The following is a 24151-nucleotide window of genomic DNA, read 5'->3' as shown; positions in this document are numbered from 1 at the left end:
AAAGAGAAACCAGGCTGCACTTTCCACATTTAATTTGGCTCTTCTGCTAAATATCCAAGTTCATGGCTTTTAAAATTTGCCCTCCGTTAGTCTAATCTGCCAGATTATCTGCCATTCTAAAACAAGGATCACCTTCCTTCCAGTCTGCAATAGCACATGCCTCATTTCTGTCTACAGCCTGGTGAGAAGTATCTTTAGAGTCGATGTATCTACCAACAGTCTCCTCAAAGCATTTTAGGCCTTCTCTATCAGGCTTCTCACAGCTCCTCCAGAAACTTCCCCATATCCATTTAAAAAGCCATTTCAACATTTTTGGTATTTGCAAACCATAGCAGCACCCCACTCTCCTGGTACCAAAATCTGTTCTAGTTTACTAGCTGCCAGAATGCAATATACCAGAAACAGAATGGCTTTTAAAAAGGGGAACATAATAAATTGTTAGTTTACGGTTCTAAGGCCGAGAAAACGTCCATAGAAGTCTATAAAAATGTCCAATCAAAGGCATCCAGGAAAAGATACCTTGATTCAAGAAGGCCAATGAAGTTCACGGTTTCTCTCTCAAGTGGAAGGGCACATGGCAAACATAGTCAGAGTTTCTCTCTCATCTGGAAAGGCACATGGTGAACTCGGGCAGGGTTCCTCTCTCATCTGGAAGGGCACATGGCGAACACGGTGTCATCTGCCAGCTTCTTCTCCTGGCTTCCTGTTTCATGAAGCTCCCCGAGAGGCATTTTCCTTCTTCATCTCCAAAGGTTGCTGGCTGATGGACTCTGCTTCTTGTGGCTACATTGTTCTGCTCCGTTCTCTTTGAATCTTTCTTTCTCCAAAATATTTCCTCTTTTATAGGACTCCAGAAACTAATCAAGACCCACCCAAATGGGTTGAGACACGCCTCCAGCTAATCCATCTTAACAACCACTCTTGATCAAATCATCTTCAGGGAGATGATCTAATTACAGTTTCAGACGATTAATACTGAATATGGCTTAGAGGAAAAGGCTGCCTTTACAAAATGGGATTATGATTAAAACATGGCTTTTCTAGTGTACACATACCATTTCAAACCAGCACATAGTGCTTATTTAATATAAGCAACATATCATTATTTTTCTAATGCTAATACCTTTTCCAACATATTACTTGGAAATTACGTTACTGTTCCTAAGAGAAGCGTTCTCTACCTACTGATTTTTCTGTCTCTCTGTTTGTATCATCACTCTTGACTCTCTGAACCGTTACTGTATACCATAAAGAAATGACCCTGCCTTTTTTGGCCTAGACAATTTATTTATAAGTTGATAGAATCTGGAGAAGAGTAAGAGTTGGATTATTCTCCCAAGGATGTGCTATCAGCCTTAACTTTTGAATTCCAACAGTCTATGGACTATGGATACTAATCCTAATACTCACCTTGGAAAGAAGGGATCCAGAATGGAATGGGAGAGAATGAACAAAAGACTAAAATGAGAGGTACTCTCCAGGTGATCTACTATAACTAGATGTCAAAGGTCTGGGCCTCTGACCCCCATCAATTAGATTAGGAACTAAATCTTTAGCTTGTATAAGACTGGCTATTTTTTGCTCTTTATGTTTTCTTTGTAAATTGCCTTTGTACTTTTTCTTAATGTCCTTGAGAAAATTCTAGACTATAAAAACAGTTCTTTCTGTTTATATTGAAACTCCCTAATGTCATGCAACTTGATAAAGTATTGGCACCAAATATATACTTCATATTTTAAGTTATCAATACATATTGATAAATACAATGTGAATACCATTGTATTTTGTTACAATCTACTTACAAAGCATTTCTTCTAATTTAGTTGTGGCAGGTTCATTCATGTTAAATATACAATCATTATTTCTAGGAGAAAAAAATGAACAAACTTTGTTAATGAATAAACTAGGGAGAAACAGTTTTATAATTCTATTTTGCTCCTGATTGTACATACAGTAAGACCCATTTTAAATAGTCTTCCTCATGCCAGCCTTAAGTAGTTGAAAACCCCTTGCTCCTGTCCTACTTCCTGGCTGAATGCTTCATTCTTCTGACTAAATAAGAAATATTACTGGGAGAGCTCACCCATTAAGCATTATCCATCTTAAATCCATTCACTCAAAAGAGTAAATTATCACTTACTTTGAGAGCAGAATCTCCTACTGTAGGAGGATGCTTTTCTCTATGAGTGAAGAAGGGATGCTTCAAGATATTAAGTGCCAATAGCGTACATATGCTATATTTTGCTAATATTACATTTAACCTTTCAAAATAGTATTATAAGCCAAACTTAATTTTATGTGTGTGTGTGTGTGTGTATATATATATATACATGTATACACATATAAATGTATGAGTGTATATACACACACTCACACACACATATTACGCCCCCAGAAATCTTTGTTGTAATTATCTATAGATTTTCAATATTAGGTCAAATCCAAAGTATTAAGCCCAATCTTTGCTTCAGTTTAATTTTTATACATAACCACATAAAAATTGCGGGTAATTCATACACTGACTTTAATTAAAGGATGAGTAAGTAAAGCACAATGTAATAATGTTTCCTAAATGTTACTGTCCCTTTAATATCCATAGAAATCTTGTACAGTACTTACACTTTTTTCTTCTGTACTACACCTAATCTCACAAAAGCTGTTAAGGCATTTTTCTGTACATCAGAAGACAATACATCATAAAACTGAGAGGCACCTAAAACAAAGAGGGAGGAAAAGTTAACAGGCTACTTTTATTTCTCAACTACAAGAAATCACATCAGTAGAGCCTCTGTCTGACCTTGATGGAGAAGATCGCTCGTAAAATTTCTAACTCCAGCCAAATACTTTTTCTCAGTGAAAGAGTCTTTGTCTTCATTCAAGAGGTATTTGCAAATTATCTGATTTTAAGAGAGAGGATTGGAGGAGTAGAAAGAAAAAAAAGGGAAGCCAAAGATAAGTGAACAGTAAATAACTTTACATTGTCCTCTTAAGAGAATGATTTATCACATTAGAGCAGAATAAAGATCCCCCATGGGCACTAAAAAGCTAAAGAAATTTTTAGACTTCCCTCTTTAGTTTATATTACTTTTACAATTAAAAAAAAGTTTGAAGTAGTATTGACATTTATTAAAATATAATTTCTCACTTTAATGGGTTGCAAGTTAAGCAAATTACTGTCAGCGTAACATATTTTATTTTGTTTAGGAGGAGAAAGGCCAGCTTTTTTAACTTTGTTTTTTTTTTCTTTAAAAACACTAACCAAGTGCTAGGCCCTAAAACACTCAACAGTTTCTACCTTAAAAAGGTGTTAAAGGGTAAGAACTAATATTAATAAAGTAGCTATTAAGTGCAAGACTCCATGCAAGGAGGCCGACATAGGTTAGTTCACTGGCCAAAGAGCCCTAATCCGTGTTGGCTGCCTGTAACCTGTGCACCTAAACGGAGCTGCCCACCACAGGCGCCTCTCTCTCTCCCAAATGTGTACCGGCTGTCTGAATCCTGGCACAATTCCCGTTGGACAGATATGCCATCCCCTCTCTGTAACCACTTCTGAGAGCTATGACAAACCCTTTCACATGTTTATACTTCAACTTTTTCTTTTCCTTCCAACATGAGCATTTAGTAATAACAATAACTAACATATGGATCATTTAAATCTAGCCCTAGTGTAGTAATAACATTTAGTAATAGCATTTAGTAATAACAATAACTGACATATAGATCATTTAAATTTAGCCCTAGTGTACATATTATACATCCAGAACCTTTTATATAGTATGAATGAAAGACATAAGCTATAATATGACAAAGAGTACATAGGTGCAATACTGGTCATATGAAGAGTGGACACAAGGTATCATTAAGCAGTTAGATTCTTGGTCTTAAGAAACCAAGTATCCTCCTTTACCCCGGGGGCAAGGTCTCATGTAAAAGGTGAAATCACTCATTGATTCAACCCAGGAAAACACTTGTCCTTTAGACCAAAAATAAGAACAGTATGAGAAGGAATAGCTATATTTGCTATGGGGAGGTAAAGGAGAGCTTATCAAATATTTACATACCTGATAACATTCCACAAAAGGTTTAAAGAGTCCTGTTAAAAATTCTAACACAATATTTCCTTTCTCTGCAACTAGGATGTCCCTTGGAGTTACTTGTATGGCCTCATTTTTACAAAGCAGGTAACAGCCTTCTTCAAAATCCTGGAAGTAGGGATAAAAAAACCATAATATACCCACTAATTTAGGTTAATGGGTCTACAGCCAATCACAGTATATGTAGCTACTTGCCTGCAAAACAACAGAACACCAGCTAATTACACAACCCTTTCCAGAATTCTTCCAGGTGTTAGATAATACCAGAGAAACATCTGTTCCAACACTCAAAATGTTGAATCTCAAACATAACACCCCACCCCCAAAATTTATGACACTGAAAAATCACAATATATATGGTGGATTATCTTTTACTTTACCCTACCACATTCCTTAAATTAAAATAGGGAGTGCAACTCCTAAAAATATTTAGAATTAGAAACAATCATAAATTAATTCTATAGATTTTCAAATTATTTCTCTACTGTTGTGGGCAAATACAAGGCAGCTCTGCTACAAGGATAAGAACTGTGGGATGAGATTTTAGGAATGAATTCCTCAGGAGTTTTTAAACCAGGAGTTTTCAAAACATAGTTTTGGCCAAATATGTGGTTTTGAGAAATGATAGGGAAAACAATTTAAATATTTAATTCAGAAGTTCTTAAAATGACTTTTTAACTTTGCATCATTTGTCACTGATTGAGGAATGGGAAGGGAAAGATATTTGGGAAAAGGGAAACTAAATAAGGCTTTATTTACTTTTTTGGCTACACAGAAATAAATACAAAGAGATTTATTTTTGTTCTTCCAAACAAAAAGCCTCTTATAGTGTGTCAATACAAGTAAACATTTTCTTAATTTTACTTAGCGACCCAAATGCACACATACTACATACACAAATTAACACGTACACACACCTCTCAAATACAGCAACAGTATGGCTGTGGCACAATGGTAACTTATTCTGCAAGCATCCAACAATTCTCTTTCAAAAGACTGTCTCTTTTGTATAAAGAAGTTCTTTCCTTGCTATTCCACAAGAGCTTTCATTATATTAGTAAGACAGATAAAAAGGGTTCTCCATTTTCTTATGTTAAAGGAATTAAGATTTCTTGCTGATTGCATATTCTGATTTATAATCATGCTGGTATAGCCTTTGAAGTACACGGACCTGTTGGAGTCAAATGAACTCTGTGATTAGCCATCTGTGGCCTAAAGGAAGAGACTGGAAAGGCATACATGACAAGTTATGGATCAACCTAAAATCCAGTTGATAGATTTAATCTTAAGAAGGCAGAACTGGAATGTAACCAGAATTCAGTAAGCCAAAAACTAGATCAACTGTACCTTGTTTGGAAAAAGACTGCATTAGTCCAGAACACTAGAAGGGGGCAAGGACCATCTAAACTAGGTGCTCAAGACAGCTTGCCCAGGCTCGTGCATGTTATTCACACTGTGGCTCATCCAACAAATTCCCTCCAACTCATCTTTTCTCACATGTTCACTGAAGTTAAGGTTTCCAAAGTAGCTTGCTTAAAGAGAGAATTCAGTTATCTGTCAACACGGTCCTTTTGGCGCACCTGACAAGTTATGTCCTGTTGTAAACTAATGACTTGGCATTCTGTAAGCTTAACTTAAAGATGGTCTGCCCTCAAGACTGAAACGCAAATGGGCGGACAAAACCCAGATTCTGAGCATCTAAGACTGGGTGAGCACCTTACCTTGGCTGACCAGGCATGAGTGTGATCACCAAGGTAACTATCACCTTGTCACAACAACAATAACCCTCAACTCAAACTGCAAGAGGAATTTCATAATTTTTAAAAGTACTTTCATCTCTATTATCCCACTTGAGTTCCATAATGAATTGAATTTAGATAGGGCAATTACGAAGCAACTGAGGCTCGGAACAATAAAGTTATTACTAGTGGACATCACTAAGTCAGGTGGGGAATTCCAAAGAGCAGCATTTCAAAGCCATGCCACTGGTCACATACCAGACACTCGTAAGAGCTGACAACAAAACAAGCTCTCAAGTCCTGGGTGATTCCACAGGCTTGTGAAGTCATTTATTAGTAAAGAAACTAAATGCCAGAACATATGTGATCTAATTCCAGTGGTGTAAATAACTAGCTAGGACCTTGTACAAGTCTTGATCTTTGCCTCAGTCATAATATATACCCCACCACTAATTTTCCATTTGTTTGGGAATTGCCAAATGCTATTGGAGAACACCATTTCCATTATAAATTTAGGATTTCTAGCTTCAGCTATATACTCAACATTATTTGCCTAATCTCTAGTTTTCTCCCTTTCCTATGCTACTCTCAAGCTCTAAACCCTCTTTCTCTATTTCCTGTTTCTTCCTTCACCACAACAGCAGATTTCCTTCTTTTCTACTCCATCAAGAGAAACCGGGCAGAAGAAATTAATTTCTCCAATTCCCCTCTGCTCAGTTCAGAATTCACACTTCTTCCTTTTCTACTGTTCAAGAGAAAATTTCCCTATTCCTTTCAAAGCCTAAATACTTTCCCTGTGTTTTTTATTCAATACTTTCCCATTTCCTTCAAGAATCTGCTTCATTAAGTAATTATTCCCTTTCTCTTTGGTCTCATCCTATCTATTACTCAATCCAACAGCCTAAAAGCATGTTCAAGACTCTTTTTCCTTTAAACACAACAAAAAAAGACATATCTACTCTCAATGATTTCCTCTCATAGTGCTAACCTTACATCTACTTTTTCCTTCACTGACTTTTTAAAAACAAGTTAATATAGTGTACACTAATTTTTTAATCTTTCAGTTAGTTACATTTCATTTTATTTCTATTCATGGCTTCCACTACCACTAATGTCCCAAAACAATATTTTTTTAAAAAAGATCTGTAAACTATTAATTACGAGATACATTCTCTTCTTAATTCTCATCCTCACCAACCTTTCTACACCTGATATTGTTAGGCACCTTTCTTGTTGAAACTCTTCCCTTAGCTAGACTAGTCTTTTCTAACCTCTCTGTAGCTCTTTTTAAGTTCTTTTGTCTGTTATATACTGTTTAGTTAAGTATAAATATATACATTGAAAGTTATAAAACATGAGCTATATATATAGATATTGTCATGGTCAGGTTCATGGTTGAACTTGGCCAAGTGGTGGTAACTGTTTATCTGGTTGGGCAAGTGCTGGCCTGTCTGTTGCAATGAGGACATTTCATAGAATTAAATCATGATCACATCAGCTATATCCACAGCTATTTCCATTTGTAATCAGCCAAGGGGTGTGTTTTCTGAAATGAGTGATGCTTAATCTAATCACTGGAAGCCTTTTAAGGAGGACTGAGAAGAGAAAGACTCTTTCTGCTTTTGTTTGTCCAGACCCTCCATCGGAATCGTCCACTTCACAGCCTGCCCTGTGGATTTTGGACTCTGTGTTCCCACAGTCATGTGAGACACTTTTATGAATTTTATATTTTCGAGTGTTTCCTGCTGATTCTGTTTCTCTAGAGAACCCTAACTAATACAACTTAGTACTAGGAGTGGGGTGCAGTTTGCAAATACCAGATATGTTTGAATGTTTTTTTTGGATGGGTAAGGGGAAGATTTTGGAGGAACTATGAAGAGAATGATGGAGAAGTCCTGGAGTGCTTGAAGCACTGTTGGTGTAAATGGAACCACTGCCAATCTCAACAAAAGAGGACACAAAAGGGACAAACTGGAGTTTGCAGAGTGAGAACCATGGAAGTTCGGGTCTGACGCCAAGAAACCTCGGCCAGGAGAGTGGACCCACCCGTATATGTGGAGAGGGTAAATTTGCCCTGAGGGAAGAAAATGAGTCTCCCATCTCGTTGCAGTGGAAGAGTTGTGCCGCCTCAGGCCTCTGAGAAAGTGCGGCACGCTCCTTGGGGACTGGGGAGAGCCTGGCTGCCACCACATGGAGGGGTTGAGTGTGTGCCCTAGAAATGGCAGAAAGTCCAGGTGTGGTCCTGAGGCCTGGAGAGAATGGAGTCGAGAAAAAGGTGGTCTCCTCAATGTTCCCTGAGGTTGAATTGGAAACAGGTGGGCCACTGCATAGGCCCTTGGAAAGACTGGGACTGCCACTCTCTAAAGCCGAAGGATAAATGACTTTCAGAATTTGAAATCTAATGGTGTCTGCCCTGCAGGTTTTCCTTCCAATTTCTCCCTATGGATCCTGAGACTGCCCCTCCTTTGCATAATGGCACCAGATAACTTGTTTTGAAATTCATAGGTCCAGAGCCAGAAGAGAATTTGTGCCATTTTAATATCGTTTAAGGTGATGCATATAGTTGCCAAATTGACAAGGGGTGGACATGTGGTAGTTAGGTTCAGGTGTCAACTTGGCCAGGTGAAGGTGCCTAGTTCTGTTGCTATGGACATGAGCCAAAGGTACGTGAAACTCATCTGTTGCTCATTACATCTGGAGTCGGCTAGGAGGCATATCTGCTGCAATGAATGATGTTTGACTTAATTGGCTGGTGCTTAAATGAGAGAGCTCAACACAGCACAGCCCAAGCAGCTCAGTATACCTCATCTCAGCACTCGCAGCTCAGCCCAGGCCTTTGGAGTTGCAGAAAGAAATCACCCCGGGGAAAGTCATTGGAATACAGAGGCCTGGAGAGAAGGCCAGCAGAGATTGTACTGTGCCTTCCCACATAAGAAAGAACCTCAGTGGAAAGTCAGCTGCCTTTCCTCTGAAGAACTAGTGAAATAAATCCCTTTTTATTAAAAGCCAATCCATCTCTGGTGTGTTGCATTCCAGCAGCTAGCAAACTAGAACAGGTATCTTAGAGTAGCTTTTTTTTAATTAACATTTTGCATTAGTGTGGTACCTTTGTGACAAATTATGAAACAATATTATTATAATTACACTAGTCACTGTAGTCTATAGTTTATATTATTTCTACTTCTTTTGGTGGTGATTCTTTTCCCATTAGACCCTATGGTTCCATCATTGGCCCTGTATCCCTGGTAAAGTCTATCTGTTCTCAAGGAATTATTGTCAATTCTTTCCCCTCGCTCACACTCTCTACACTGTATTGTTTGCCAAATCTTAGGAATTCTACCTTAACAGCCTCTCGGATTCTCTCCTCTGGGACCCACAGGTTAGGTCCCAACCTTGTTATTTTATACCTATGCAATCACATGAGTCACCTTATTGATTTGCCTCCAGTCACTCACCCTGACCCCAGCCCCACCAATCTTTCCTCTATAGGGCTAAGTTCTCTCAAAAACATAGACCTAATAATGTAACACTTACGCTCAAAAACCTCAGGCAGAGGGTTCCAAGATGGCGGCTTAGTAAGGTACGTGCGTCTTAATTCTTCCTCCTCCAAAGCAACTATTAGGTGAACTGAAACAGTGCAGAACAGCTCCCGGGGCTACGGCAGGGAATGGACACACAGCGTACCCCAGTCTGGACTGGCTAGTCTGACTGCAAGACTTGGCTGCGGTGAGATCCCCGAGCGGCACGCGATTTCCCGAGCAGCGGCCGCTGCGGCGGTCGGAGCTACTCCCTCCCTCCTTCCCAGGCCGGCTGAGAGTCTCAGAGAGGCAAGTTTCCCAAGCCGAGGCAGCCGGCGCCCCTCTTTTGTGGGCGGCTTCGAGTCTCGGCTTCGAGTCCGCAGCTATGAGTCTCGGATCAGAGGGCTATCCAAGCCGCAGTGGCCCCCACCCGCGGGCGGATTCCTGGTCCGGTGGGGAATTCCCAAGGCCGCGGCGGCCGGTGACCGACGTGCCTCCCCCCACAGGCGACATCCTGGTCCGGTGGCAAATTCCCCGGGCCCGCTGTGGCCCGCGACCAGCCACAGGGTCCCCTCAAGCCGCGGCAGCTGACGCCCCCACCACGTGCGGCCCCTGAACCAACAGAGAGAATTGGATTGGAAATCCCCAGGCCGCGGAGATCGGTGACCGGGGGGATCCATTCCAAACACGTGAGACAAACGTGTGCCACGAGCGCCACCTACTGGGCAGGAAAAGAAAAACAGAAGCCAGAGATTTCACAGAAAAATCTTACAACCTTATTGGGTCCGACACCCAGGGAAATGTGACTAAATGCCCATATGCCAGCAGAAGAAGATAACGGTCCACGCTCAGAAGATTGAGAATATGGCCCAGTCAAAGGAAAAAACCAATAGTTCAAATGAGATACAGGAGCTGAGACAACTAATCCTGAATATACGAACAGAAATGGAAAACCTCTTCAAAAATGAAATCGATAAATTGAGGGAGGACATGAAGAGGACATGGGCTGAACATAAAGAAGAAATAGAAAAACTGAAAAAACAAATCACAGAACTTATGGAAGTGAAGGATAAAGTAGAAAAGATGGAAAAAACAATGGATACCTACAATGATAGATTTAAAGAGACAGAAGATAGAATTAGTGATTTGGAGGATGGAACATCTGAATTCCAAAAAGAAACAGAAACTATCGGGAAAAGAATGGAAAAATTTGAACAGGGTATCAGGGAACTCAAGGACAATATGAACCGCACAAATATACGTGTTGTGGGTGTCCCAGAAGGAGAAGAGAAGGGAAAAGGAGGAGAAAAACTAATGGAAGAAATTATCACTGAAAATTTCCCAACTCTTATGAAAGACCTAAAATTACAGATCCAAGAAGTGCAGCGCACCCCAAAGAGATTAGACCCAAATAGGCGTTCTCCAAGACACTTACTAGTTAGAATGTCAGAGGTCAAAGAGAAAGAGAGGATCTTGAAAGCAGCAAGAGAAAAACAATCCATCACATACAAGGGAAACCCAATAAGACTATGTGTAGATTTCTCAGCAGAAACCATGGAAGCTAGAAGACAGTGGGATGATATATTTAAATTACTAAAAGAGAAAAACTGCCAACCAAGACTCCTATATCCAGCAAAATTATCCTTCAAAAATGAGGGAGAAATTAAAACATTCTCAGACAAAAAGTCACTGAGAGAATTTGTGACCAAGAGACCAGCTCTGCAAGAAATACTAAAGGGAGCACTAGAGTCAGATATGAAAAGACAGAAGAGAGAGGTATGGAGAAGAGTGTAGAAAGAAGGAAAATCAGATATGATATATATAATACAAAAGGCAAAATGTTAGAGGAAAATATTATCCAAACAGTAATAACACTAAATGTCAATGGACTGAATTCCCCAATCAAAAGACATAGATTGGCAGAACGGATTAAAAAACAGGATCCTTCTATATGCTGTCTACAGGAAACACATCTTAGACCCAAAGATAAACATAGGTTGAAAGTGAAAGGTTGGGAAAAGATATTTCATGCAAATAACAACCAGAAAATAGCAGGAGTGGCTATAGTAATATCCAACAAATTAGACTTCAAATGTAAAACAGTTAAAAGAGACAAAGAAGGACACTATATACTAATAAAAGGAACAATTAAACAAGAAGACATAACAATCATAAATATTTACGCACCGAACCAGAATGCCCCAAAATACATGAGGAATACACTGCAAACACTGAAAAGGGAAATAGACTCATATACCATAATAGTTGGAGACTTCAATTCACCACTCTCATCAATGGACAGAACATCTAGACAGAGGATCAATAAAGAAATAGAGAATCTGAATATTACTATAAATGAGCTAGACTTAACAGACATTTATAGGACATTACATCCCACAACAGCAGGATACACCTTTTTCACAAGTGCTCATGGATCATTCTCAAAGATAGACCATATGCTGGGTCACAAAGCAAGTCTTAACAAATTTAAAAAGATTGAAATCATACACAACACTTTCTCGGATCATAAAGGAATGAAGTTGGAAATCAATAATAGGCGGAGTGCCAGAAAATTCACAAATACGTGGAGGCTCAACAACACACTCCTAAACAACGAGTGGGTCAAAGAAGAAATTGCAAGAGAAATTAGCAAATACCTCGAGGCGAATGAAAATGAAAACACAACATATCAAAACTTATGGGACGCAGCAAAGGCAGTGCTAAGAGGGAAATTTATTGCCCTAAATGCCTACATCAGAAAAGAAGAAAAGGTAAAAATGCAAGAATTAACTGTTCACTCGGAAGAACTGGAGAAAAGAACAGCAAACTAATCCCAAAGCAAGCAAAAGGAAAGAAATAGCAAAGATTAGAGCAGAAATAAATGAAATTGAAAACATGAAAACAATAGAGAAAATCAATAAGGCCAGAAGTTGGTTCTATGAGAAAATCAATAAGATTGATGGGCCCTTATCAAGATTGACAAAAAGAAGAAGAGAGAGGATGCAAATAAATAAGATCAGAAATGGAAGAGGAGACATAACTACTGACCTCACAGAAATAAAGGAGGTAATAACAGGATACTATGAACAACTTTACGCTAATAAATACAACAATTTAGAGGAAATGGACGGGTTCCTGGAAAGACATGAACAACCAACTTTGACTCAAGAAGACATAGATGACCTCAACAAACCAATCACAAGTAAAGAAATTGAATTAGTCATTCAAAAGCTCCCTAAAAAGAAAAGTCCAGGACCAGACGGCTTCACATCTGAATTCTATCAAACATTCCAGAAAGAATTAGTACAAACTCTCCTCAAACTCTTCAAAAAAATCGAAGCGGAGGGAAAACTACCTAATTCATTCTATGAAGCCAACATCACCCTCATACCAAAACCAGGCAAAGATATTACAAAAAAAGAAAACTACAGGCCAATCTCTCTAATGAATATAGATGCAAAAATCCTCAATAAAATTCTAGCAAATCGTATCCAACAACACATTAAAAGAATTATACATCATGACCAAGTAGGATTCATCCCAGGTATGCAAGGATGGTTCAACATAAGAAAATCAATTAATGTAATACACCATATCAACAAATCAAAGCAGAAAAATCACATGATCATCTCAATTGATGCAGAGAAGGCATTTGACAAGATTCAACATCCTTTCCTGTTGAAAACACTTCAAAGGATAGGAATACAAGGGAACTTCCTTAAAATGATAGAGGGAATATATGAAAAACCCACAGCTAATATCATCCTCAATGGGGAAAAATGGAAAACTTTCCCCCTAAGATCAGGAACAAGACAAGGATGTCCACTATCACCACTATTATTCAACATTGTGTTGGAGGTTCTAGCCAGAGCAATTAGACAAGAAAAAGAAATACAAGGCCTCAAAATTGGAAAGGAAGAAGTAAAACTATCACTGTTTGCAGACGATATGATACCATACGTCGAAAACCCGGAAAAATCCACAACAAAACTACTAGAGCTAATAAATGAGTACAGCAAAGTAGCAGGTTACAAGATCAACATTCGAAAATCTGTAGCATTTCTATACACTAGCAATGAACAAGCAGAGGGGGAAATCAAGAAACGAATCCCATTTACAATTGCAACTAAAAGAATAAAATACCTAGGAATAAATTTAACTAAAGAGACAAAAAACCTATATAAAGAAAACTACAAAAAACTGCTAAAAGAAATCACAGAAGACCTAAATAGATGGAAGGGCATACTGTGTTCATGGATTGGAAGACTAAATATAGTTAAGATGTCAATCCTACCTAAATTGATTTACAGATTGAATGCAATACCAATCAAAATCCCAACAACTTATTTTTCAGAAATAGAAAAATCAATAAGCAAATTTATCTGGAAGGGCAGGGTGCCCCGAATTGCTAAAAACATCTTGAGGAAAAAAAACGAAGCTGGAGGTCTTGCACTGCCTGACTTTAAGGCATATTATGAAGCCACAGTGGTCAAAACAGCATGGTATTGGCATAAAGATAGATATATCGACCAATGGAATCGAATAGAGTGCTCAGATATAGACCCTCTCATCTATGGACATTTGATCTTTGATAAGGCAGTCAAGCCAACTCACCTGGGACAGAACAGTCTCTTCAATAAATGGTGCCTAGAGAACTGGATATCCATATGCAAAAGAATGAAAGAAGACCCATATCTCACACTGTACACACAAGTTAACTCAAAATGGATCAAAGATCTAAACATTAGGTCTAAGACCATAAAACAGTTAGAGGAAAATGTAGGGAGATATCTTATGAATCTTACAATTGGAGGCAGTTTTATGGACCTTAAACCTAAAGCAATAGCACTGAAGAAGGAAATAAATAAATGGGAACTCCTCAAAATTAAACACTTTTGTGCATCAAAGAACTTCATCAAGAAAGTAGAAAGACAGCCTTCACAATGGGAATCAATATTTGGAAACGACATATCAGATAAAGGTCTAGTATCCAGAATTTATAATGAGATTGTTCAACTCAACAACAAAAAGACAGCCAACCCAATTACAAAATGGGAAAAAGACTTGAATAGACACCTCTCAGAGGAGGAAATACAAATGGCCAAAAGGCACATGAAGAGATGCTCAATGTCCCTGGCCATTAGAGAAATGCAAATCAAAACCACAATGAGATATCATCTCACACCCACCAGAATGGCCATTATCAACAAAACAGAAAATGACAAGTGCTGGAGAGGATGCGGTGAAAGAGGCACACTTATCCACTGTTGGTGGGAATGTCAAATGGTGCAACCACTGTGGAAGGCAGTTTGGCGGTTCCTCAAAAAGCTGAATATAGAATTGCCATACGACCCAGCAATACCATTGCTAAGTATCTACTCAAAGGAATTAAGGGCAAAAACCCAAACGGACATTTGCACACCAATGTTTATAGCAGCATTATTTACAATTGCAAAGAGATGGAAACAGCCAAAATGTCCATCAACAGACGAGTGGCTAAACAAACTGTGGTATATACATACGATGGAATATTATGCAGCTTTAAGACAGGATAAACTTATGAAGCATGTAATAACATGGATGGACCTAGAGAACATTATGCTGAGTGAGTCTAGCCAAAAACTAAAAGACAAATACTGTATGGTCCCAATGATGTGAATCGACACTCGAGAATAAACTTGGAATATGTCATTGGTAACAGAGTTCAGCAGGAGTTAGAAACAGGGTAAGATAATGGGTAATTGGAGCTGAGGGGATACAGACTGTGCAATAGGACTAGATACAAAAACTCAAAAATGGACAGCACAATAATACCTAATTGTAAAGTAATTATGTTAAAACACTGAATGAAGCTGCATCTGAGCTATAGGTTTTTGTTTTGCTTTGTTTTGTTCTTACTATTATTACTTTTATTTTTTTTCTCTATATTAACATTCTATATCTTTTTCGGTTGTGTTGCTAGTTCTTCTAAACCGATGCAAATGTACTAAGAAACGATGATCATGCATCGTCCATTGACATTTAGTGTTATTACTGTTTGGATAATATTTTCCTCTAACATTTTGCTTTTTGTATTATATATATCATATCTGATTTTCCTTCTTTCTACACTCTTCTCCATACCTCTCTCTTCTGTCTTTTCATATCTGACTCTAGTGCTCCCTTTAGTATTTCTTGCAGAGCTGGTCTCTTGGTCACAAATTCTCTCAGTGACTTTTTGTTTGAGAATGTTTTAATTTCTCCCTCATTTTTGAAGGATAATTTTGCTGGATATAGGAGTCTTGGTTGGCAGTTTTTCTCTTTTAGTAATTTAAATATATCATCCCACTGTCTTCTAGCCTCCATGGTTTCTGCTGAGAAATCTACACATAGTCTTATTGGGTTTCCCTTGTATGTGATGGATTGTTTTACTCTTGCTGCTTTCAAGATCCTCTCTTTCTCTTTGACCTCTGACATTCTAACTAGTAAGTGTCTTGGAGAACGCCTATTTGGGTCTAATCTCTTTGGGGTGCGCTGCACTTCTTGGATCTGTAATTTTAGGTCTTTCATAAGAGTTGGGAAATTTTCAGTGATAATTTCTTCCATTAGTTTTTCTCCTCCTTTTCCCTTCTCTTCTCCTTCTGGGACACCCACAACACGTATATTTGTGCGCTTCATATTGTCCTTGAGTTCCCTGATACCCTGTTCAAATTTTTCCATTCTTTTCCCGATAGATTCTGTTTCTTTTTGGAATTCAGATGTTCCATCCTCGAAATCACTAATTCTATCTTCTGTCTCTTTGAATCTATGATTGTAGGTATGCATTGTTTTTTCCATCTTTTCTACTTTGTCCTTCAGTTCCATAAGTTCTGTGATTTGTTTTTTTCAGTTTTTCTATTTCTTCTTTATGTTCAGCCCATGTCTTCTTCATGTCCTCCCTCAATTTATCGATTTCCTTTTTGAAGAAGTTTTCCATTTCTGTTCGTATATTCAGCATTAGTTGTCTCAGCTCTTGTATCTCATTTGAACTATTGGTTTGTTCCTTTGACTGGGCCATATTCTCAATCATCTGAGCGTGGACCGTTATCTTCTACTGCTGGCGTCTGGGCATTTAGTCAGATTTCCCTGGGTGTCGGACCCAGCAAGGTTGTAAGATTTTTCTGTGCAATCTCTGGGTTCTGTTTTTCTTATCCTGTCCAGTAGGTGGCGCTCGTGGCACACGTTTGTCTCACGTGTTTGGAAGGGATCCCCCCGGTCACTGATCTCCGCGGCCTGGGGATTTCCAATCCAATTCACTCCGTTGGTTTGGGACCGTGCGTGGTGGGGGCGTCAGCCACCGCGGCTTGAGGGGACCCTGTGGCTGGTCACCGGCTGCAGCGGGCCCGGGGAATTTGCCACCGGACCAGGATGTCGCCTGTGGGGGGAGGGGCATCGGTCTCCGGCCGCCAAGGCCTGGGGAATTCCCCACCGGACCAGGAAGCCGCCCGTGGGGGAGGGCCACCGCGGCTTGGGTAGTCCTCTGATCCGAGACTCGTAGCCAGACCAGGAAGCCGCCCGCAAAAGAGGGGCGCTGGCCACCTCGGCTTGGGAAACTTGCCTCTCCGAGACTCTCAGCCGGCCCGGGAAGGAGGGAGGGAGGAGCTCCGGCCGCCACAGCTGCCGCTGCTCGGGAAATCGCGCGCCGCTCGGGGATCTCACCGCAGCTGATTCTCGCAGTCAGACTAGCCAGTCCAGAGTGGGGTACGATGTGTGTCCATTCCCTGCCGTGGTCCCGGGAGCTGTTCTGCACTGTTTCAGTTCACCTAGTAGTTGCTTTGGAGGAGGAACTAAGACGCACGTACCTTACTAAGCCACCATCTTGGCCCCGCCTCTCTAGCAGGATGACCCTCCTCTTACAAATAATCCCTAAATTATTAATATAAACTTGACCAAGCATCAAAGTAGGTAGTTGTGGACCTGTGGGTGCCTAAATTTCTCCTTAAACTGACCACTTGGCCTTGAAAGAAAGAGAAGACATATTGCCTGTGACAGATCTGTACATCTACAGCCAACATTTCCAGAACTCACACTGCAAACACAGCTGCTATGTAATTATAAAGACTTTACCTTTAGTGAGTTTCCTGGAAGGAAGATGAACTCATCTGAAAAAACATCACGTAGGAAGCAAAAGCAATTGTAGACATCCTCTGTAAACAAATGCATTACATAAAATTACAACATTGCTGTTTAAACTTTCAGGGAGTAACAAGAAGTTCATGGTCTCTCAGAACGTAGCATTTCAGAGGTATATTTTTATCTATAACCTAGTGACAAGAATTAAGCCTCCTAAAGAAAACTATAACCAATACAAACTTTATCTATAGAGGAGACGAGTCTAGCATAGTTTTAATGGTTGAATCTAAAATATAACCAGTCCTCTAATCAGTCAGTCTGATAATGAATCACCCAATTTATTTCTTAGCAGCCAGATACTTCATTCTCTGCTACTCCCTCCTAGAGAAGGAAAGGAACTCATTTATTAATTTCTCTTCATGTTCATATTTCCTGACATTTTTATGGTATTGTTACGCTAGATAAACCACCACACAATTGCAGAAAATACTGCCTTATTATCCAGACATGTATGACCGACTACCTTGCCTATTTAACTATGGAGGCAGTGTTGTAGAGATTGTTCATCTTTCTGATATATGCTATGAACTTTCTCATCAGAAAAATGTACATACATATGGATACAAAACATTACCTCCAATTTCAGGGGGTTTGCAACAACCTAGAAATACATTTATGAGTCCCTTAGCTATTCAGGAATTCCAGTTTGAGAAAACTTTGGATGAACTAAGAATAAAGATTTGAGTTTTCTATGTCCTGAACCAAATCACCTGCCCTCTCTGGTTGTTTCCTCATCTTAAAAATGAGGGGGCTGGGAGATGACCACAGACTTCTAAGATTCCCTCCAGGCTAAAACTTTTCCTTAGAATTGCCTGTGGAACTTTATAGGGAAAAAAAAGAAAAAGAAAAAGAAAAAGGCAGTGAAAAACACCAATGTACAGCCCACATCTCGACGGATTAAGTCAGAATCTTTGGGGGTGGGGCTCACTCCCCCAGCAATTTTAATGTATAGTCTGGGTAGAGAACCACTAGCCTTAACAACTTATGATACAAAAAAACAAACTGTGTTTTACTCATTTTTATTCTCCTTATAGTAGCAACCAGAATGCTACTGTGCATACAGCAGACACTAAACATTCATATACTTTTTTTTGCATGGACAGGCACCAAGAATCGAACCTAGGTCTCTGGCATGGCAGGCGAGAATTCTACTTGCTAAGCCAGTCACACTGCCCTCATATACTTTTTTAATCAATTTTTTTAAAAAAAATAACAACAAACACAAACATTCTTAACTTATAATCATTCCATTCCTCACATATAATCAGTAATTCACAATACCATCATATAGTTGCATATTCATCATCACCTCATATACTTTTTGATTGTTTACCTACCCTATCTGCCTTTGTCAGACGAGGGAACTGTTATAGTGGGAAAAAAAAGCATCAGACCCAATATGGAGAACTCTGTTCTAACCCCAAATCCATCCTCAAGTGATTAAGCAACTTTATATGCTTAATTTTCCTTATTTATAAAAGGAGGGGTTTAGATTAGATGATTTCTTTGGTCCCTTTCAATTTCAAAATTCTAAGCAGATGGCCATGTTAGGGGAAATGAATTTAAAATCATCTGAGTACTAAAGGCTCCATTCCATATTGGTGTGTGAGTTGCATGGATGTGTCTAGACACTGAAAATGTTTCAAACATTGCTACCTTCTTTAAACTGAATGGCCAGATCTCTTCCAAAATTGAAGATCACATTCCTGACAGTTACCTTTCCTGCACCCAGGTGTCATCTTCAGTGCTACAGCTACTAAGGAAGGACGAACAAAAATGTTCAGCAACTGGTTCCTGTAAGCCGAGCACATGAGGAGTGTAATGTGCTGGGAAATCAGTCCATTGGCATCTTCTGACTTTCCAGAGTCCATTTTCACAATCACCTGATCTCTGACAAGACTGGCGATATTGGAATGCAGAAGAATGCTGGACTGGACAACTTCATCAGCAGGTTCATTATCTATACAAAGACAATTCATTCGGGCAAACAGCAAAGAAAAGAGAGGTGTCACTGCTGGGAATCTTAGGCCTTGCTATGTACTAACCCTAGTAACCTAACAGCTATTTCATTTTCTAGTGCTGGGTATGGCTTTAAGCTCTACCAACTGAAGTAATGACATCATATGTGAAGGACATTTAAAAAGTACAATTTCATAAATCAACTATTTCTCTAAGGACATATAAGACACTTTCTTATTCACCTTCAGATTTGTCAGGCACTCCAAAAGGCGCGGTTCCCACTGTGGAAACTGACTTTTCATGCCTACCTCAAGAACTAACAGGATCCAAAGTGTTTAAATAGTGAACTACATGACTAGAAGATGACATATGTGTGAATTTAAAGACAGTTGAGACAGAGGGCCCACGGTTGCTGTATGAGTGTACTGAAACCATACTTAAAACACACACATACACAACTTGCTTAAGATCAGTACCAAGAAGACAGGAATACAGCCGTGCAGGTGGGTCAAAGGGCAATCCAAAGAGGCACTCTCCTAGCACTGGACACAGAGAGGTGTTGAGGAGATTTTCCCGTTTTCCCCACATCAAAGATAACTAAAGAAGAGGACCTATAAAAGTGCCTGATAACTTGGCTGACACACTGTCAGCCTGAAGACAGCCAAAGAGTTAAGAGTTATAGAAGCTAAATGAATAGAGTAGATGGTAATATTTAACAAATATTCTCTGCAAGAGAGATATTGTTACTGTTAACCTGAGCTAAGGACACAGATGACAGAAGTATAAGAATAGGCAAACTACTGAAACTGGATAACAAGCTCTGTTGTTGCTTTATGGAAGGGACAAATGAGAAATGTGCTTTTCCTTCCATACTTGATAACACTAATTCTTGACCAATTTGCCTTGTTTTACCTTGCTCAAGCTAATGATATTTTTATATGAAATTATCATAAAAAGCTCTAGATATGAGAATGCTTAGGAATAAGGGAAAATCTGAGTAGAAAAGAAAAAGAAGCTGAATATTGTAACACATTCTAAATTAGGAATTATATTTAATCACCCTACTAAATCACTGTAACTTAGATACCAACCAACCCTCATTTTAATAGTAACTGGAGTTACTGTACTGGCTGAACAGATATTCTTAGCTATGGATCAGCCACCTATTTATCCAATCTTGAAAAAGCAAAACACCTTAGAAAGACAGGCACCTATGTTTCCATGTTCCAGGGCCAAAGACTAATGAGTTTAGTACTTTATCTATTTCTCTCACATGATATTCAACATTTTCTATCTTGTTCTATATTACATGTCCTTTGCCTAATTAGACCATGAAAATACAGAGAACACACATCTGATCTAACTTTATTTTCCTATTGGTAACCGACATTCAACTGACTGTCAACTTTGTTAGTAATTCTTCCTGAACATATCTTAGTGGTGCCCCTAGTTCTGCTACTACGGGGGCCCAGGCCTTCCTCATTTTGCACCTAGGCCGGGCAGCCTTCTAACTTGTCTCCCTTCCTCCAATCTCTTCCAGCTGTGGTCTATCTTTAAAACTGATACCAGTTTGCTTTCTAAATGCCAATCTGCCACACTTTCCTGCTTAAAATCCTTTACTGCTTCCAGTAACCTATAGATTTCAGCTCCCCAAGACACCTAGGCCTCTACTATTGAGCGGCTGTCCGCATCTTTCTCCTCTAGCGCCCTCTTACCGACACTCAAACACTGACAAACTGGATGTAGAGCAATGAATACCCAATGCTATTTCATGCCGTTTTCCATTTCCTAAAACCTCCATTACCAATGCTTCTCTCCCTCATGCCCCTCTGAAGAACTGCTTTTTTGTCGAGATGCAGTTCATATGTCACTCTGTCTATGAAATCTTTCCTGACTGTGGTCCCTCTCCTAGACACTGTTTGCAGTACCCTCTGCAGTTTGTCTATAGCTTTTTATCTTTATTTCACTGGGCCCTCATTTCTAGTTTACCCATTACCCACCCACCTCTGATCCCTATAAACCAGATAATTTCAAGAACAGGATGGCATTTTATTCATCTTATGTCCCTTATAGTACTTAGCACCACTATGAACTCAATATAGGTTTGATGAATGAACAGTAGTATTCAAATATAAATAATTATCTGGTCTTAAAAATATTGCATTTCCAACTGTACCCTCTATAATCTTAAATCAACTAGATTGAAAACAATTTAATTATTGCCTTAAGTATCCCAAACTTCAGGCATAGTATTCGTAACTCCAAAGAGGCTATTACAAAGTAGATTTTCTCAGAGAACTGTATAAAGTTCTACAAGTCGGCCCTTTTTCCCTACAACGATGGGTTGCAAATATTAAAAAGAGGTACTTATGGAAAGCAGCACATGTGAACTACAAAGGATTTGAGTATGTATTCTCCACTCTACTAAGGGGCAGGGAAATAGCATCTAGTGCTCAAGACAGAGTCTAGTAGGGGGAAATGACCTATAAACAATTATTCTCAAACAGTCAACATGCTATGTTTGATATCCTATAGTTATAAACACAAACTAGATTTTCTTTCTCTTTCTCAGCAATACTTTGCTCAAAGTTCTCCATAGATTTCTTCATGTTTAGGATGCAACTTTCCCAAATTAAGAAATAAAAAAAGCAAGCATTTGTTCACATCACGTGGATAATACCAGGCCAAATGAGAAATCCTCCAAATGCATGGGTTAAACCTTTCAGCCATAACGTCTTTTCAACCAGAGCATCAAAGTCCATGGATGGCAGATTCTGAAGCAAAACAGCAACTATTAGGGTCCATGGGCTGAGAACCATGTTTTCAATTTGCAGTAGCTGCATTCTGTAGGCAACTTCAGTGACAAAGGCATGCATGTCCTCTGACTGCTTCTGAGGAATGTACCTGAAAGAAAGATTACAGAACAGCAAATTACAGTGCTGCTATCTAGAAAAAATATGAATGTGGAGGGGAGTGGGGAGACAGATCCATTCAAAGGCTTCTCATACTGTCTATCAACTGAATTATCTTAGGTTATATATAAAAACTATTCCTTTGCTCTACTATAGTGTAATCTGTCCATTCTTCTCCAGGGTATGCATTTGAGAGATGATTAAAAAAATACTTAAGGGAAGACGGTCTTATGTCCTATATTCCCAGTTTCAGGCAAACAGATTTCTGTTGCTTTGTAAATTAGACTATACCACTTCTGTGAAAATTCATGCCTCCTCTAGTAGAATTAATTACTGTCTTCTCTGGGTCCACAGTACTCTAAGGAGTACTATAATATCTGTCTAGTATAGGATGTACTTATCAGATTACATAACTGTTTCTGGCTATACAGGATAAACTGTGTAGTTTTCCTGACCGTTACACTACCCTCTTCTAAAAAGCTTCAGAGCACCTGCCAAGTGCTACTATAGTCCTTGTTTGAGGGCTTATTTATACATGGATCACCAAACTTTGAATCACATACCAGGAACCTAGAGAGCTGGTTGGAGCAGGGAGATGCATGCGACATAAAAAACAGCCGAATAACAAGTTGGCTTCATGAGAACAATGTAGCCAATAGGGTGCCTGTACTAAATAATAAGTAGCCAACTCAATTTGAGATCTATAGAGAGGAAGCCTGCAGCAACAAAAGCCAATGTTTGCTTTTAAACATAACAAAAAAGCATCTATTGAGGCACCTGGTTGTTGAGGGTCTGTTAGAGCTACAGATAAATTACGAATGATGTTGCAGTCAGGTGCGGCCTGGCTGGACAGATGGTTTCCGTCTCTCTTACTTTTCTACGTGTATTTCTCTAAATTAAGAAAACCCAAATATATATATTTGTATCCTGCATTCTGAAAGAACCTAATACATTTACTTGCCCATATAACAGTAACCTTCTTGAGAACAGGAAATCACTCTCATTTGTTAATATTCATTAGTCTTATTCAATCCTCTCTGGGATCAAAAAAATTCTTAGTGCATCATTTTGTTGGTTACCAATACTGCTCAACAATCCCTATGCAAATACCTGTCTTTCCACTTTTAAGTTTAGTAGAATACTGGCTCTGTGCTGGTTTGAAAGGAAGCATGTCCCCTAAGAAAAGCCATGTTCTAATATAAATCCCATTTCTTAAAGGTAGAATAATCCCTATTCAATACTGTATATTTGAAACTGTAATGAGATCATCTCCCTGGTTGATGTGATTTAGTTAAGAGTGGTTGTTAAACTGGATTAGGGGATGACATGTCTCCACCCATTTGAGTGGGTCTTGATTAGTTTCTGAAGTCCTATAAAAGAGGAAACATTTTGGAGAATGAGAGATTCAGAGAGATTCAGAGAGAGCAACACTACAAAGCAGAGAGTCCATCAGCCAGCAACCTTTGGAGATGATGAAGGAAGATGCCTCCCGGGGAGCTTCATGAAACAGGAAGCCAGGAGACAAAGCTAGCAGATGACGCCGTGTCCGCCATGTGCCCTTCCAGCTGAGAGAGAAGCCCTTACTGTGTTCGCCATGTGCCTTCTCACTTGAGAGAGAAACCCTGAACTTCATCGGCCTTCTTGAACCAAGGTATCTTTCCCTAGATGCCTTTGATTGGACATTTCTTTAGACTTGTTTTAATTGGGACATTTTCTCGGCCTTAGAACTGTAAACTAGCAACTCATTAAATTCCCCTTTTTAAAAGTCATTCCGTTTC

The 24151-nt window shown here is 39.2% G+C and overlaps 1 protein-coding gene across 4 annotated transcripts in view; it reads right to left on the bottom strand.

Annotated features, from left to right (window-relative positions):
* The window catches only part of GNPAT (glyceronephosphate O-acyltransferase), a 66857-nt gene that overhangs the window by 5749 nt on the left and 36957 nt on the right, over nucleotides 1–24151 (bottom strand). For 3 of the 4 annotated variants that reach the window (XM_077168329.1, XM_077168331.1, XM_077168330.1), the window contains 7 exons: nucleotides 22142–22365; nucleotides 19220–19462; nucleotides 17437–17516; nucleotides 4062–4202; nucleotides 2798–2897; nucleotides 2620–2713; nucleotides 1803–1864 (listed from right to left, as the gene is read on the bottom strand). In XM_077168329.1, coding sequence (XP_077024444.1) covers nucleotides 1803–1864; nucleotides 2620–2713; nucleotides 2798–2897; nucleotides 4062–4202; nucleotides 17437–17516; nucleotides 19220–19462; nucleotides 22142–22365 — 944 coding nt within the window. The remainder of the gene's footprint in view (nucleotides 1–1802; nucleotides 1865–2619; nucleotides 2714–2797; nucleotides 2898–4061; nucleotides 4203–17436; nucleotides 17517–19219; nucleotides 19463–22141; nucleotides 22366–24151) is intronic. The other variant, XM_077168333.1, reaches the window with a different exon arrangement.

Source organism: Tamandua tetradactyla, chromosome 7 (assembly GCF_023851605.1).
Source record: "Tamandua tetradactyla isolate mTamTet1 chromosome 7, mTamTet1.pri, whole genome shotgun sequence".
Classification (NCBI taxonomy): domain Eukaryota; kingdom Metazoa; phylum Chordata; class Mammalia; order Pilosa; family Myrmecophagidae; genus Tamandua; species Tamandua tetradactyla.
This window is presented reverse-complemented; position numbering and strand designations above follow the sequence as displayed.